At 37.1% G+C, this 14,448-nt stretch overlaps 1 protein-coding gene across 22 annotated transcripts in view; it reads right to left on the bottom strand.

Moving 5' to 3' along the window:
• Positions 1–14,448, bottom strand: part of BAZ2B (bromodomain adjacent to zinc finger domain 2B) — a 296,772-nt gene that overhangs the window by 27,241 nt on the left and 255,083 nt on the right. For all 22 annotated transcript variants that reach the window (XM_042447148.1, XM_042447149.1, XM_042447126.1 and 19 more), the window contains 4 exons: positions 9,802–10,056; positions 6,102–6,316; positions 5,656–5,730; positions 574–817 (listed from right to left, as the gene is read on the bottom strand). In XM_042447148.1, the coding sequence (XP_042303082.1) occupies positions 574–817; positions 5,656–5,730; positions 6,102–6,316; positions 9,802–10,056 (789 nt within the window). The remainder of the gene's footprint in view (positions 1–573; positions 818–5,655; positions 5,731–6,101; positions 6,317–9,801; positions 10,057–14,448) is intronic.

The following is a 14,448-nucleotide window of genomic DNA, read 5'->3' as shown; positions in this document are numbered from 1 at the left end:
AGGACAGGAAATCTAAAATATAAAAAAACCTGGATTCTATAAAGTTTCACAATTCTTGAAAATTCATTTTAATCAGTCTTTGGCAAATATTTAGAATTTTATTTCAATATTCAACATTCCCATGAAAGGTTAAGGTGGTTTCAAGAGATAAACGTGATACAATGAAAATTATACACTACCGTTATTACTATTATTATTAGTGTTAGATTAAAGTTTACAGTCATCCAATTTCCATGATGAACACATACAATAGGACTAGGATGGGATTTAAAGAACCATGAGATTAGCACTGGAACCCAAGGTGGGCTTTACATTTCTCCCCCTCCCTCAAACAGCAGCCAAGCAAACTGCTATATATAATTTAATCCAACATGAACAACTTTTGCTAAGTGTCTCTTTCTGTCTTCTAAAAAGTCTTAGGAGTTATACTTTCAAGATACTCCCTTATGACTTTTCAATAAAAAATATAAAGTTATAGTTAAGGATTCTTTTTAAAAAATGTCTAATCACAGATAGCTTCTAAATCTAACAACATGGATTAATTAGCATTTCGTATTTATTAGAATTCCTCACCTCATCCTCACAAATATCTGCTTTCTTCCCCTTTTTGTCATCTTTGTCATCCTCATCCTCATCATCTTCATCTGCTTGATCATCACTATAATCGTCGTCGTCGTCATCATAATCACTGTCTCCTCCTTTCCGTCTCCTTTTTCGGCCAGCTGTAGGTGTACCCAGTGAATGCTGTTCTTCTCCTATGTCACCCCCTCCTGTAACATCTCTTTTGCCTGTTTTCTTAGCATGAATGATTCTAAGCCTTTAAACACATGGTAGACAAATGGTATTAACATGTACTGCTTTCACATATACAGAATTCCTCGATACTTCACCAAGAAGACATCATTTGCTTTTGTGCCCGTTGTTCAGCAATTTTTTGCTATTTGAAATTTATTATCATTGACTTGGTAAACCAATAGTGTTGTTTATTGACATTCATCTCTATTTTAGATGCATATTTATTTAGTGAAAATGCAAATTATTTTATTTGCTGTGAGCCTTCAGGATACAGAAACCTTCCAGTACTGTTAATCATATTACTCTAGCACATAACCCGCCTCAATTCAATACAGGGAGAGATGGGATGCTTATTATTATTATTATTATTATTATTATTATTATTATTATCTAGGTCAAGAGTTAATTTTACTGAATTTGCGCAGGTCCTATGTAAAACACGATAAGGTTTCTGTAGCCAGTCTTATAAACATTTATCTGGTGTGTCATGTTTCGTCAGTTATTAAAACTCTGAAATTTATCTTTTCCACACACATTTAAAAAGCCCAATGTTCACTTTTTGTGTTAGAAAGGTTAGAAAATCAATGAACACAGCTGACAACAAACATCAAGCTTGACTGTGGATTATCTGAATACAAAATCTCTTTCCAAAGCATCTTTATTCTACCTTACATAAAACTTTATTAAGCATTATGTAGGAGGGTAAGCTTGTAGCACTTTGGGCAGCAGAAGCCTTAGTTTCATTTTTATGAAACAAAAGAAGCTTACATACCAGTAAGTACAGTTGTGGTAGCCCTTCCTCATCTCTTACCCTACAAAACAAGATTCCATACAGCAATGTTATAGCTCTGGCTACCCAGAATCTAGCAGGCAAATATACTGAAACAGCCTAGGAGGTATTTCAAGAGCCAGGATGAAAAAACCCTATTAGAATTCTAGTGCGTAACAGAATGTGAGGAGATATGAAAATGTGTGTTTTGGGAGAAGGCAAGGATTTTATAAGAAAGAAAAGGAAAGAGAAAGAGTGTGAATCAGGATGGCAAAAGTAGATAAATCATGATAAACCAATACTATGTAATTTGGCAGTCTCTTTTTCTTCCTTTCTTCCCTCATTCTACAAAACAGTATTCCATACAGCAAGTGGGTAAGATGTAGCTGTCTTCTTTAAATTAATAAATGAAAAGTAGCTTGCAGGGGGAGGATTTAAGGATGCCAATCAAAGCAGAGTGTGACGAAAGAAAAAAGAATCACACAGCTATCTATTTTAAATAAATTATTTGGAGGTCTGTTCTTCTAGTCCCAAAAATTGGGTTGAGGAGTGGATTTAAGACATTAACTGGCAGGCATTCCAATGGTTTGAGAAAGGACATAGTTGATTAATTCTGACTATGTTTCAATTTTTTTAAATTAATGTCTGTGCTTTAAGAAACAAAGTGATGTAGGTACTCCAGTTTAAACATTGGCATGACAGTTACTGAGAACATAGTGGTTTGAGTGTTGGACTATGATTCTGGAGACCAGCGTTCGAATCCCCGCTTAGCCACAGAAACTCACTGGGTGACCTTGGAAAGGTCATACTCTCTGCCTCAGAGTATGGTAATGGCAAACCCCCTCCAAAGAAACCTGCCAAAAAAATCCCATGATAGGGTCGCTTTAGGGTCTCCATAAATCAGAAATGACTTGAAGGCACAACAACATGACTGTTACTGTCAATGCAAAACCAGTTAAAGCAGCATTGACTTGCTGTGTGGTCTTACTCTAGCATAGCTGGAACATCCTACACTAAACATTACAGACGAGCATAAAAAACAAAACAAAACAGCTTCATTTATATACCACTTCATACTGAGCTAACAGTGTCTAAGTGGTTTACAACTGAACAGCCAGGCAGTTATTTATTATTAAAACACCTAAGAAAAATTAACCAAAGTATAGAAATAGTGAGAATATAATCTCTAATCTGGAAAATGTCCTTTCCCATGGATGTTTTTGTTTCTTCACCCAAGGAAAAATACAGATGGGTAGGCAGACCAATACACAACTCAAAACGCTAATATTAAAAAAAGTTATTTTCAAACTTCACTGGCAATCACTGAGAACTTTGCACTTAATACAATTTGATTCTACCGTAACGTGTTTTCTCAGATTCCAGAAATCCTCTCTCTTGAAACTGCTGCAGCCAAACAAGCCCCATAGCTACCACATTTAATTCAATTATACGTTCAACTACAAGAGATCACCTTAAAGAAGATTCTGGTAAAATGTAATTAGTTTATTTTAATATTATGTTTGTGAAGTTTGGGGCTTTACACACAGACGATGAAGTGCCGCCTCTTTGCTACACAGCATTGCCGCAGCAACCAAACGGCACGTGAACGCTGCACTGCAAAAAAGGAGCCGCCTAGAGAGGCTCCTTTTTGCGGCGTGATAAGGGCTGTGTCGCAGCCCTGATGACGCTGCTTCCTGTAAGAGACGTGTGGGCGCTCAGATGCCCACACATCATCTACACATCCCTGTGTGGGCGGTGCCACTCTATAATGGCGCCACTCGCACGTCATAGGGCTTGGGAGTGTGTGGTTGGTGCACGGTCCTGAGCCCTACTATCATCGCCAGGACATTGCTTCCTGGTGGTATGTACCAGGTCTTTGCCACCCTTCCTAAATCTCAACAGAAGAAATGTGTCTCAAAATCATTTAATGAAGGAGTATTTACTGGATGAAGTAAAACACACCAAGCACCCAGTCTGATGTTTTAAACAATGTACTACTCCTACTATACACTTCTTACAACTTTGAAAAACATACACTTTTACAGTTGTTGTTATAAAACAAAAGGTATCACTTACTTAAGTCTCCTTTAGATATGCTTATTCTGTTTCATGGACAGAGGGTAACACTCTCTTGTACATGAGGCTCACCTTCTAACCACAACAGAGGCACCTAAATATAATAGAGGGACTGCAATGCTGTACTTTGGAAAAAAGAACTGGATTAAAAGGCCTACTCAGGCACCGAATCTCCTTGAATAATCTGGGTTGGTTGTTCTCTCTCCGTCAGAACTATCTCACAGGACTCTTGTTGAGATAAAGCTGTTGGGGAAGAACTGTGGACATTGTACTACCCAGAAGGAGAGACAGAACAAAAAACAAAACACATGTATTTCACTCACAAGGATGAGATCATGATATGGCTGCTGAGGTAGTTTTGTTTAAAATAAAGTCCAATATGAACCATTCCAATCTTCTCCTCAGATGCTGCTGACTTTTGTATTTCCTTGAACCTAAGTACCATTATAAATGCTCATGGAGATATACTCATTTTCTTTTCTGGCAAGAGAATCTAACTGAAAGCTTTCTCTTCTGCTACAGGTAAAGATAAAAAACAAGGCTCAAAGGAGTGTTACATCACCTACAACCCACGTAAGACTGGCCAACGGAAATATTTCACAGTTCATCTGTTCTGCCTGATTTCAAGTGGTAAACTTAAGAGTTGGTGAACATGAAATAAAAACAAGTCTAAAGGAAATCCTCATCAAATAGGCCCTCGGGACATCCACACAACATATATGAATGAATGGAGAAGGAGGAGGTAGTCAAACTGACACATACAATTGGGAAGTGGGGGTGGTAAGGTAGGAGCTGAGAGTGGAAGAAACAAAAAAGAAAAGCTTTAGAAAAAGAAAAGGAGCCCTGCTTATGTAAGGTTTACAAATTGAGAGCTAAAGGAAGAGGAAGGGACTATGACCCTCTCACCTAAAAAAAAATCTAGTACTTACATTTGCTGAAAGGCCAGGAAAAAGTTGTCCTTAGGTGAGGGGTTGAAAACTGGCCCCATCCCATAGGGGACAGATGGGCAGCATCAAATGTTCATATGCCAATGGTGCTCAATGATAGTGCTCAGTGAGCATGAATCTATATGGAAGCTAATGACTAGAGGTGCCCCCAGTGACAAAAGTAAACCCTGCCTAAACTGGGAGCCATTTAACATCAACAGAAATTCATAGTTATTGTATTCTTCTTGTAATTTCTTTTGTCTCTTTTTACTTCTTCTATCTCCTTTCTGCTGTTCTCCTTTTCACTTCTTCCTTTTTTTCTTCAGAGATGCATTAAGGGTGGTGGTGTGGGAGAAACAGGATTAGAAACACAAGCACTGAAAACCCAAGGACTCAGTCTCCTTGCTCTACTACATAGGAAAGAAAAATGACCGAGGAGAAAGAAATGGAGCCTGGCTATACATACCACATGGCTATGCATCCCTGCTGTGATTCACATTTATTTCAGTGTAAAATTTGATAGTAGATGGAGCTATTATGCTTGCTGTATGGAATTTTGCTTTGTACAATGGAATAAAGAGGGGCATAAAACCATCATCCTTAAAAACTTGACCGTTTCTAGTGTAGCAAACAGGTAAGATTACCTCAGTAGTTGAATTATTCCCTAGAGATACCAAAGAAAATGGCAAAATCTGAGGTATTTTTAATCAGTTTCCTAAGTGGTCTGCAAGTTTTTAAAGGTGATTACAGAATAACATTCTTGCCCTGTAAATCCTCTTTCAGAACAAAGGTAAATAGGTATGATAGCTCCAATCGGCTTCTACTAATGCTAATAACAATTTGAACAGCTCCAGAAATCTTCAAATGAGAAACAGTCTTATTTCTTTCAAATAATACAAAGGGATTTTCTCCCCATTTTCATTGTTCCTAATCCATAAAGTTCATGTGTCTTTAACAGACTGTGAGAGATAAGCTAGGGCTATTTTTTAAAATCATTTTTTTAACATATCATAATTTCTTTGGAATTAGTCTGTATAACAAATTAAATAAATGCAAAATACTGGAATATTTAAAAGAAGTATCACTTACTTCCGAAGTTTGCCTTCAACCATCCACTTATCTCTCCTTAAATTCGACATGTAATCTATGTTCTTATCTATTTCACTGTCAAGATAAAAAAAAACCACCTTTAATTATTTAGGAAATTAACTGAATAACATTTTCCAAGAATGCTTTAAAAACTGAAAATGTGCTTCTCTATGCACATAAACTGCTACATATTGTAACTATTATGAGTTATGAATAAATGACATACTTCTCTAATTAAAAGTATCATGCTAGCAGACAAGCAAGACCACCTCTCAGAATTTTCTAATGAAAAAACCCTTTGAAAAAATATGGTTTATAGATGACAGCCAGGCAGCTGCCCTTTAAGAAAATTATTGCTGACATTGTTATTTATGTTCTTACTATCATCCCCATCAGAAACAGACATAAAGATATGTAAAATGAACACAGACTTAAAGAGGTCTTACCTTATAACACTTTTGCTACATGCTAATTCATTAACCAGGAAGGCAAGCACTGAGGCTTTTTGAGCTGGTGTGTGCGCCTGAAAAGTTTTGGTTTTCAAACTTTCTGTGAGTTCAGTTTGCCCACAGTGGCCTTCCATGAAAATCTGCAGGATTTCAGACACATTGTCTCTGTTGATGCCAACATTCAGCAAATGATCTCCAAGAATAGTTTTGGCCTGTGGGAAAAGCTTTGTCCATCATTAATTGTACACAAACTACTATAGGAATTAAAGCTTAGATGTAACATATGGGGCCGTACAGACAGGCCAAAATAAAGCTGTTTTGGGTCACTTTAGAGGTATGCTGTTTAAATGACACACGCATCTTAAGAGGCCAGAAGCTGCGCCAAAGCTTCAAAGCATGGTTTTGGCATGGCTTCTGGCCTCTTAGGACACACACATCATTTAAACAGCATACCTCCAAAGTGACCCGAAGCAGCTTTACTTTGGCCTTTCTGTACAGGCTCATATATTTACCTTTATTTGATCTGAAAGCGGGACGGGGGGGGGGGACTAGGACATGGGCTAGAGGCAGTAGTGTCTGATGATATATCTAGCTTTCTTATCTAATTTTTACTGGTGTGTCTCCTTTCTTCAACTGTCCTCCCAGAACCAGCTTTAATCGTTTTTTATAAAAAGATATTGAAAGGTACTGTATATACTCATTGTATAAGCCTAGAAATTTAGGTTAAAAATTTGACGCAAAAAAACTGAGTCGATTTATCCATGGGTCAATGTAAGGGCTGTATCTTAAATCATATTTAAAAGAAAGAATCGTTCCCTGATGAAAGGCAAAAGTATAATCTGTCCTGGAAACATCAGCCCCCTCTAGTCTCTCATCCATCCAGCCTTAAGAGTGAGCATAAAGAGTTATGTCTGTTGGAATTTTGTAAGTTCTTTGGCATAGTTTTCCTTTGTTTCATCCTTTGCTACATGACCCTAAGTTTTACCCTCAACCTATCCATGGGTCATATCAAAATCCATAATTTTGGCCCCAAAACATGCCCTCGACTTATACACAAGGTCAACTTATAGTCGAGTATATATGGTATAAGGTATGTTTGAATGAAATTGCCTCCCAAATGGCTTACAACTTTCTGCTGAAAGTTTGGAACATATTGCTTGACATCACTTTTCTTCTAAGGGTCCTTTCACACTATACAATTATAGCATCTTTCACTGCCATGGCTCTGTCCTATGAAGGCCTGGGATTTGCAGTTTAAGGAACGTTACCAGGCAAAGAGCTCCTCTAGAGCCTCTACTCAAACTACAAACTCCAGGATTACATAGGATGCAACAATGATAGTTGGGAGTGGTAATACAGTGCTTGAACTGTGTACTGAGAAATGACCCTCAGTAACTGAACTTCCAGGGGGAGAGGGGGGAAAGCAGATTTTTTTTAAAAAAATCCCCAAACCACTAATACTAATTGGGGGGGGGGGGATATATGGGTGACAGGTGTTCAAAGTTGAAGTCTCTACTTTGGATGTTGGATGAAAACAACATGTTGTTGGGTGAAATGTTTTTTAAAAAAGAAAGGCTTGAAAAACTGGGTTGTATTTATCCCAACTGAAATCCATTGAAGAAAGAGGAACTTGCTACTAACAGTTAATGAAAGAATGCTAATGACAAAATTAATCTATAATTTGATTTCTTGTGAGTCCTCAAATTTCTATGAAACGTAAAATCCTAAGACACAGATGGGCAAATTACAGTTGACAGGTGCAGGCAGCCTCCAGAGTCAGCTAGAATTTTTATTTCTCAAAAAAGTGGCATAGTTTGCTTCTGAAATTTGGCAGCGAATTGCTAAGGGGACTACAATAAATGGGGAATGGAATCAAATACAGTATAGTTAATGAGTCAGTCAATAACATAGTCAATTGAATTCCTTTTAGTTCGATATCAATAAATATGGTAATCAATATCATATTAATTAAAGTCAATCTAAGTACATTTAATGTTCATTGATATATAAAACAATGAAGTATGAGTTGGGTGGGTGATTCTGATCATTAATAAGTGGGATGATTTTTAAATCAGCTTCATCGATTAACTAGTCTAACTGGTTAAGAGTAATTGATGATAATTCTACTTTTAATTAACGTCAATTAAGTTTAATGTGTTTCACATATATGTAACTATTTTAAAACATTAAGACAAAAGAAATGTCTGGCTCTCAAGCTTTCAGCATTCCTGAAAAGTAGTTCCAGGCACTTGTCTACTAGCATCTCTGGACTATTATTACTTGCCCAAACATTTCTACCTAACTTCTCTGTGTAGCATTAGCCAAGGCACAAATAGTGTGTATGGATGGATGGATGGATGGATGGATGGATGGATGGGGGGTATATGTGAAAAGTAACACAAGGTGCTTGAAACTGCTCTTATATCTTTGTCAATAGAAAACATCAAGTGCCCAGAACATCTAATCAATTTAGAATCTGCTGACCTAGTCTCAGAGACTGAATATATCTGTTGTTATTTTTGTTGTTTACTGTTTTTTCTATTACTAACTGTATATACTTCCTACCTTTCCAGCCCTCAAATTGAGACTCAAGGTGGCTTACAAGTTGAAATAAATAGAATTAACAAAAGGTTTTCATTCAGATATAATTAAACCAACCATCACACTAAATGATATTTCAAACATAGAACTAAAAAAAAAAATGTTTTATTTAATTTCTCCAACTTCATGGCCACTTTCTACCAAAATTATGGTCAAAGCAGAGTAGACAAACCACATAAAAGAAAAGATGAGCCATGTAGTTATTCTGGCTTATTGTTCTATACAGTACACTAAAAGCACACATAAACATCCACTAGATGTTAACAGAGATGTCTTTATGTTTCAGTTGCCTTTGGTAGCTAAACAATAAAGGCAAAGCAACTTGTTACACAGAATGTATAGCATACAGTTATAGCTTCTTCTTCTTCTTCTTTTAAATTAATTACTGCTGCTGGAGTGAGCATAGGGGCAGACATTACTGGAATTACAACAAGCAGAGAGGCAAGATTTACCTGTTCTGTCTGCAGGTCCAAGTAGGACAAAAATCATACACTCCCAGTGTAGCTATATGACTTCAGTGAAATGCCCCCATTGGTGCCAACTCCCAAAGGTGTAGCTATATGCTGTGAATGTGGCACCAAGATTACTCAGTTTGACATACCCATACAGTTCTCTTAAATTTCTGGTTTCTATTGCCATATTGGGGGTGGAGGGGCATGGTTACCTTGTTGGAACATTCCACACATTAGCTAGCTCTCAGAAAGACCCAAGGCCCTTTCACACCACACAATCATAGAATGATGATTCCATTTTAACTGCCATGTTTCAATCTTATGAAATCCTAGGATTGGCAGTCTAGAGAGAGTCACTGAGAATTTTCAGGCAGGGAGCTCCTCTGATGCCTTTGACCAAACTACAAATCCCAGGACTCCATAGGATGCAGTGAAACTGGAATCACAGTGCTTTAATTATGCAACATGAAAAAGTTCAGTTTCATTGTAATAGTTTAATTATGTGAGAATCCATATAAAATCTGAAATGGTACAGCCCTGAAACAGCTTTATCCCCTTCTCTTTCTGAGAACTGAGACACATTGTGTTTAATATTAACTGATTATTTTGTCTACCACTTAAGAAACTACAGGTGTGTTCATTACCTTGTATCCTGTTATTAGTCCGGGATCACAAATTGCAGCTGAGAGTAGCCTCACAAGCAAGTCTTGTACTTCTCCCATGCTATCGCCTATATTTAACAGCCCCTCCTGAAGAACACTTAAATTCGGGACATCCAAGTTCACATCAAAGCCAAGAACTTTACCAAAGTTGCGTAGAAACTGTACTACCATGAGACAGTCTGAAAACGTACTTCCAGAGAGAACCAGGCCTGGAATGCGAGGCAGCTCTGGCAAAGGCTGGAACAACAAGAACAAGAACAGAGGAGAACAGTTGTCACCTGGGAGTGAAAATCATCTGCAGAACTTTAAGCAACATGTGGGGCTTTCTTCTGAGTACAATGGGACCTTGGTATCTGTGGGGGATCCGCAGATACCAAAATCCACCCATTGTCCCCAGTGGTGGCACATGCATGCAACCGCTGTGCCATTAGGGACAATGGGGCTTCAGCTGAAGTTCCATTATTCCTAATGGGAGTGCAGCCGCATGCATACACCACCATTGAGGACATCAGGGGCTATTGCTACTGGTGGCACAGCCACGTGCATGTGCCACCATTGGGGGAAATGCAGACTTTCTGTCCATGGATGCTCAAATCTGCAGTTGGCAAGTCTGCAGAGGCCAAGATCCCACTTTATATGTCACACAATCACACTAAATCATAATGTGTCCAAATCATAATGAACTAGTTATTTGGGAGAAGATGTATTTTCCCAACAAGCATATATGTTAATCCTGAGGAACAATGGCTTCTCTATACACATGTGCCATCATGCAAAACAGAATTTTTTTTCTTTTTTCTTTTAATATTATGGAAGTTTTATTTTAAAAATGCATTTATAAAAAAACACACCTCTACAAACAAGCAACTAAGAGTGAATCCCTAATTATACAAATAGCAACAAAATTAGGAACCTACTGATTAGCCATAAAATCTTTTTTTAATTAGAATTTTTTATTTTTACAATATACAATAACAACACAAAGTCACAGACAACTCTCTGTATCTTCATAAACTATTAGTTGTTCAAGATTACTTAGTTTTTCAAGAAAAACAAATAAACAGGTAAACTTCCCATGTGTAACATTCGTCTTGTGTGATTATTACTCTATTTTACACCGTTTCCTTATATATTTAATATTCCTAGATAACTCCAGTATATTTACTTCTAAATTAATTTATATCTCTCTATACTTCTCAAAGTAAAGTAGTACAGTACTGCTTATACATTTACTTATCTATTTGTGTTGTTTTATAATACTTTCCAGCGTTTACCACAAAAAATCTTTAATGCCTCCCATTCCTTTTCAGTTTTTCCCCCATCCTTTCCATGAATAATACTTGTTAGTCTATCCATTTCCATCATGTCATAAATTTTTAACAGCCACTCATCAGTCGATGGAATCTCATTTGATTTCCAATACTGCGCTAGAAGTATTCTTCCAGCTGTTGTCATGTAGAGAATTTTGTGCCAATGAAGAGTTTCAATTTTCTTTGGGATTTTATTTGTCATGTTTAAAAGATAGATTTCAGGAATTTGTTCAAAGTTTATACCAAGAATTTTACTTATCAATGAATGGATTTTTTCCCAATATTTCTTTATCTTTGGGCATTCCCACCAAACGTGGAACCAGGCTCCTTTTGTGTTCAAACATTTCCAGCACTGGTTGCTTTTTCCTTTATGAATTTTTGCAATCTTTGCTGGAGTCAGGTGCCACCGGAACTCCATTTTAAAAAAGTTTTCATGGAAGTTTTGACAGGCAGTAAATTTTAGTGTTTTTCCCTGGCGTTCTGCCAACTTTCCAGGTCAATGATCCTGCCAAAATCTCTTTGCCCATTGTATCATGGAATCCTTTACTTCATTCTGTTCCACCTTCCTTTGTAACAGAATTTTATATATAATTTAGATGTTAATTTCTCTTTTTCTTTTCGAAGTACATTAGCCAGTTCCGTGTTTTCGATTTCAAAGTCTTCTGTCTCTTCATCTACTTTAAACCTGTTTATCAGTTGGTAGTAAAGGAACCAGTGTTTTTGGATCTCCATCAGTTTTATATCTTCTATCCTTTTCAGATTATAATTATTCGTGTTGTTTTTTATTAGAAAGTCTTCATATCTTAGCCACCATCTTGGCTGATCTACTTGACTGTTTTGACATTCCCCTGGACTCTGAAGGGACAAGTCAGAAGCAACACACAATTCTGTCACATCACGCACTGTGTGTGTTGCTCTTTTGCTTAATTTTGGGATGGAGGATAATTTTTTCTTTCCATCATTCCAATTACTGTTGGCACCTAAACATGCCTTCTCTAAAGGATTACTATTTGTATTGATTACAGAACTGCTCTGGGTGATTGCAGATTCCTGAACCTTTTGGATAATCTTAGTTGAGCTGCTAAAGATATTGTCAAGAGGTGCATCTTCACCATCTGGAGAAAATGGAAGTGCAGGTGCTGTGCTCCCAAGTGAAAGAAGACTGGTTGTATTGGCTTGATCTCAAGACTCTCAGGTCCTTACTTGTCCTCCTAATGATTCTTGGAGATTTTTCAGCAAAGTTAAACTCATTAACTTTGGTCCTGCAATTATTTTCTTCTGTGTTACCCTTGGCCGCTTTGGCTGCTTTGCCTTTGTTACCTTTTTTGATTTTACTATCTTCTGGCTGAGTATGAAATTGCATGTCAACATCTAAAATTTGTACTTCTGTCTCAATGAGTATATGTGCTCTGTCAATCTTTTGTGTCTTCCTCTTTGGTTTCATTTTTTCCAGGAATGTTCGTTTTGAAGAAGCCAGACCCACCACAGAGGATGTTCTACAATCTGTGGTTTTATCAGCGTGTTTGGAACTACATTCTTTCCTCTGGCTAAATCTGGCCAATGGCACTGGCAGCCAACGTGCTGCTCCAGGTCTATTCAGCTTGCAATTACTGCTCAGTGTGTTGCTTTCAGACACTACTGCATCATCATTATCATAATCATTAAAGATTATTTTTGACTTTCTAGGAGAAAAAGTCTCAGTTGTTTGCATTCATGCTCGCTTTGTTTAGAGCTTTGGCTTCTTTGGCTTTTATCTTCCCAGAGCTTTTATTTTTGTTTTTTAGGGACACAAGCTCACCAATCTGGCTGACTTCAAGACATTCTTTAGCACTGGTTTCTGGTTCCTTTGTACCCTGAAGGCCATCATTCAGTACGTTATCCAATGGCTCCATCTGAGAATTGCTGTCAAATACAGTAGATACTGTTGTGGGTTTCTTTCTTTTTGTCACATGCCCATGCAATGACACCACACTATCACTCCATGGTCTTGTATTCTTGCTCTGTTGCATAGGAGAAATTTTACTCAGGACAGACAGTGAGCAGCTTCTGGAACTTTGTGCTCAGCTGGAAAAGTTGTCTCCAAAATTTTCCTTTAAGTTAAATGTTGAAGCAGTGTCATCCACTTAACTTTTGGCCATCGTTTTCATTTGCTGTCAGTTCAATATAAGAAGAAGACTTCTCCACAGCAGAGGTGGGTACACTTTCTTAGACTCAGCAGAACCAGATGTTGGTATACCTAAGGGAAGGATTTGCAAACCGGTGTATATACCGATTCCTATGTTTCTCCCATTTTCACTGTCTTCATCATCAACATGAGAGAGTAGAATTCTCATAGCTTTGGGACAGTTAGAGAAGAGCAGTGGTCAGCAGTTAGAAATAGAAGCTACTGCTGAACTAGAAAAGAAACTGAAAGCAACAAAGCAGAAGAATTTTGAGCAGACAAATCAGGGAAATGGTTAGCCCATAAGTTAAGAAAAGAAAAAGAGAAAAAATCAATTAACAAAATAAAAAAGAGGAAGCATGTGGTCACGCAACAAAATGACATAGAGGAAGTTTTTGTAGAATTTTATGAGAAATTGTATATGAAACAAGAAATAGAGAAAACAAAAATTACCAAATATCTGTCCAATAGCGATACAGGAATTCTCTCCCAAACGCAACAAGAAAACTTAAATCAAATGATAACTAAAAATGAGATTATGGAAGCAATAAACCACAGTAAGGTGGGGAAAGCCCCTGGGAATGATGGCTTAAATGCGTTATTTTATAAGACGTTTGTGGAGGAATTGATAGATCCTTTGCAACAGGTGATGAATGAGGCACTAAAAGAGAAATTACCAGATTCGTGGAAGGAAGCTGAAATTATTTTGATTCAGAAAGAAGGGAAAGATACACAGGAACCATCAAATTATAGGCCAGTCTCACTCCTCAACAATGATTATAAGATTTTCACATCCATTCTATCCAAGCGATTAAAAAATTGTTTAAAGGAGACAATAGATAAGATCAAAGAGGTTTTTTTTTGCCTAGTCTGTATATGAGGGAAAATATAAGAATTGCAATTGATATTTTAGAATATTATGAACATCATAATGATAAAAAACTGGGAACGCTCTTCATAGATCTAGAAAAGGCCTTTGATTCTGTAAATTGGGATACATTAGTGGAATTATTAGGAAAAATAAAAGCTGGGGAAAACTTTACAAATTGGATAATAAAAAATTATAATAATCAGAAAGCCCAGATTAGGATTAATGGGGAAAGAACAGAATTTATCAAAATTCAAAGAGGAACTAGGCAGGGTTGCCCACTTTCACCC

This window comes from Sceloporus undulatus, chromosome 1 (genome assembly GCF_019175285.1).
Source record: "Sceloporus undulatus isolate JIND9_A2432 ecotype Alabama chromosome 1, SceUnd_v1.1, whole genome shotgun sequence".
Lineage (NCBI taxonomy): Eukaryota > Metazoa > Chordata > Lepidosauria > Squamata > Phrynosomatidae > Sceloporus > Sceloporus undulatus.
The sequence above is the reverse complement of the archived record's forward strand: the minus strand, read 5'-3'. Positions and strand labels throughout refer to the sequence as shown.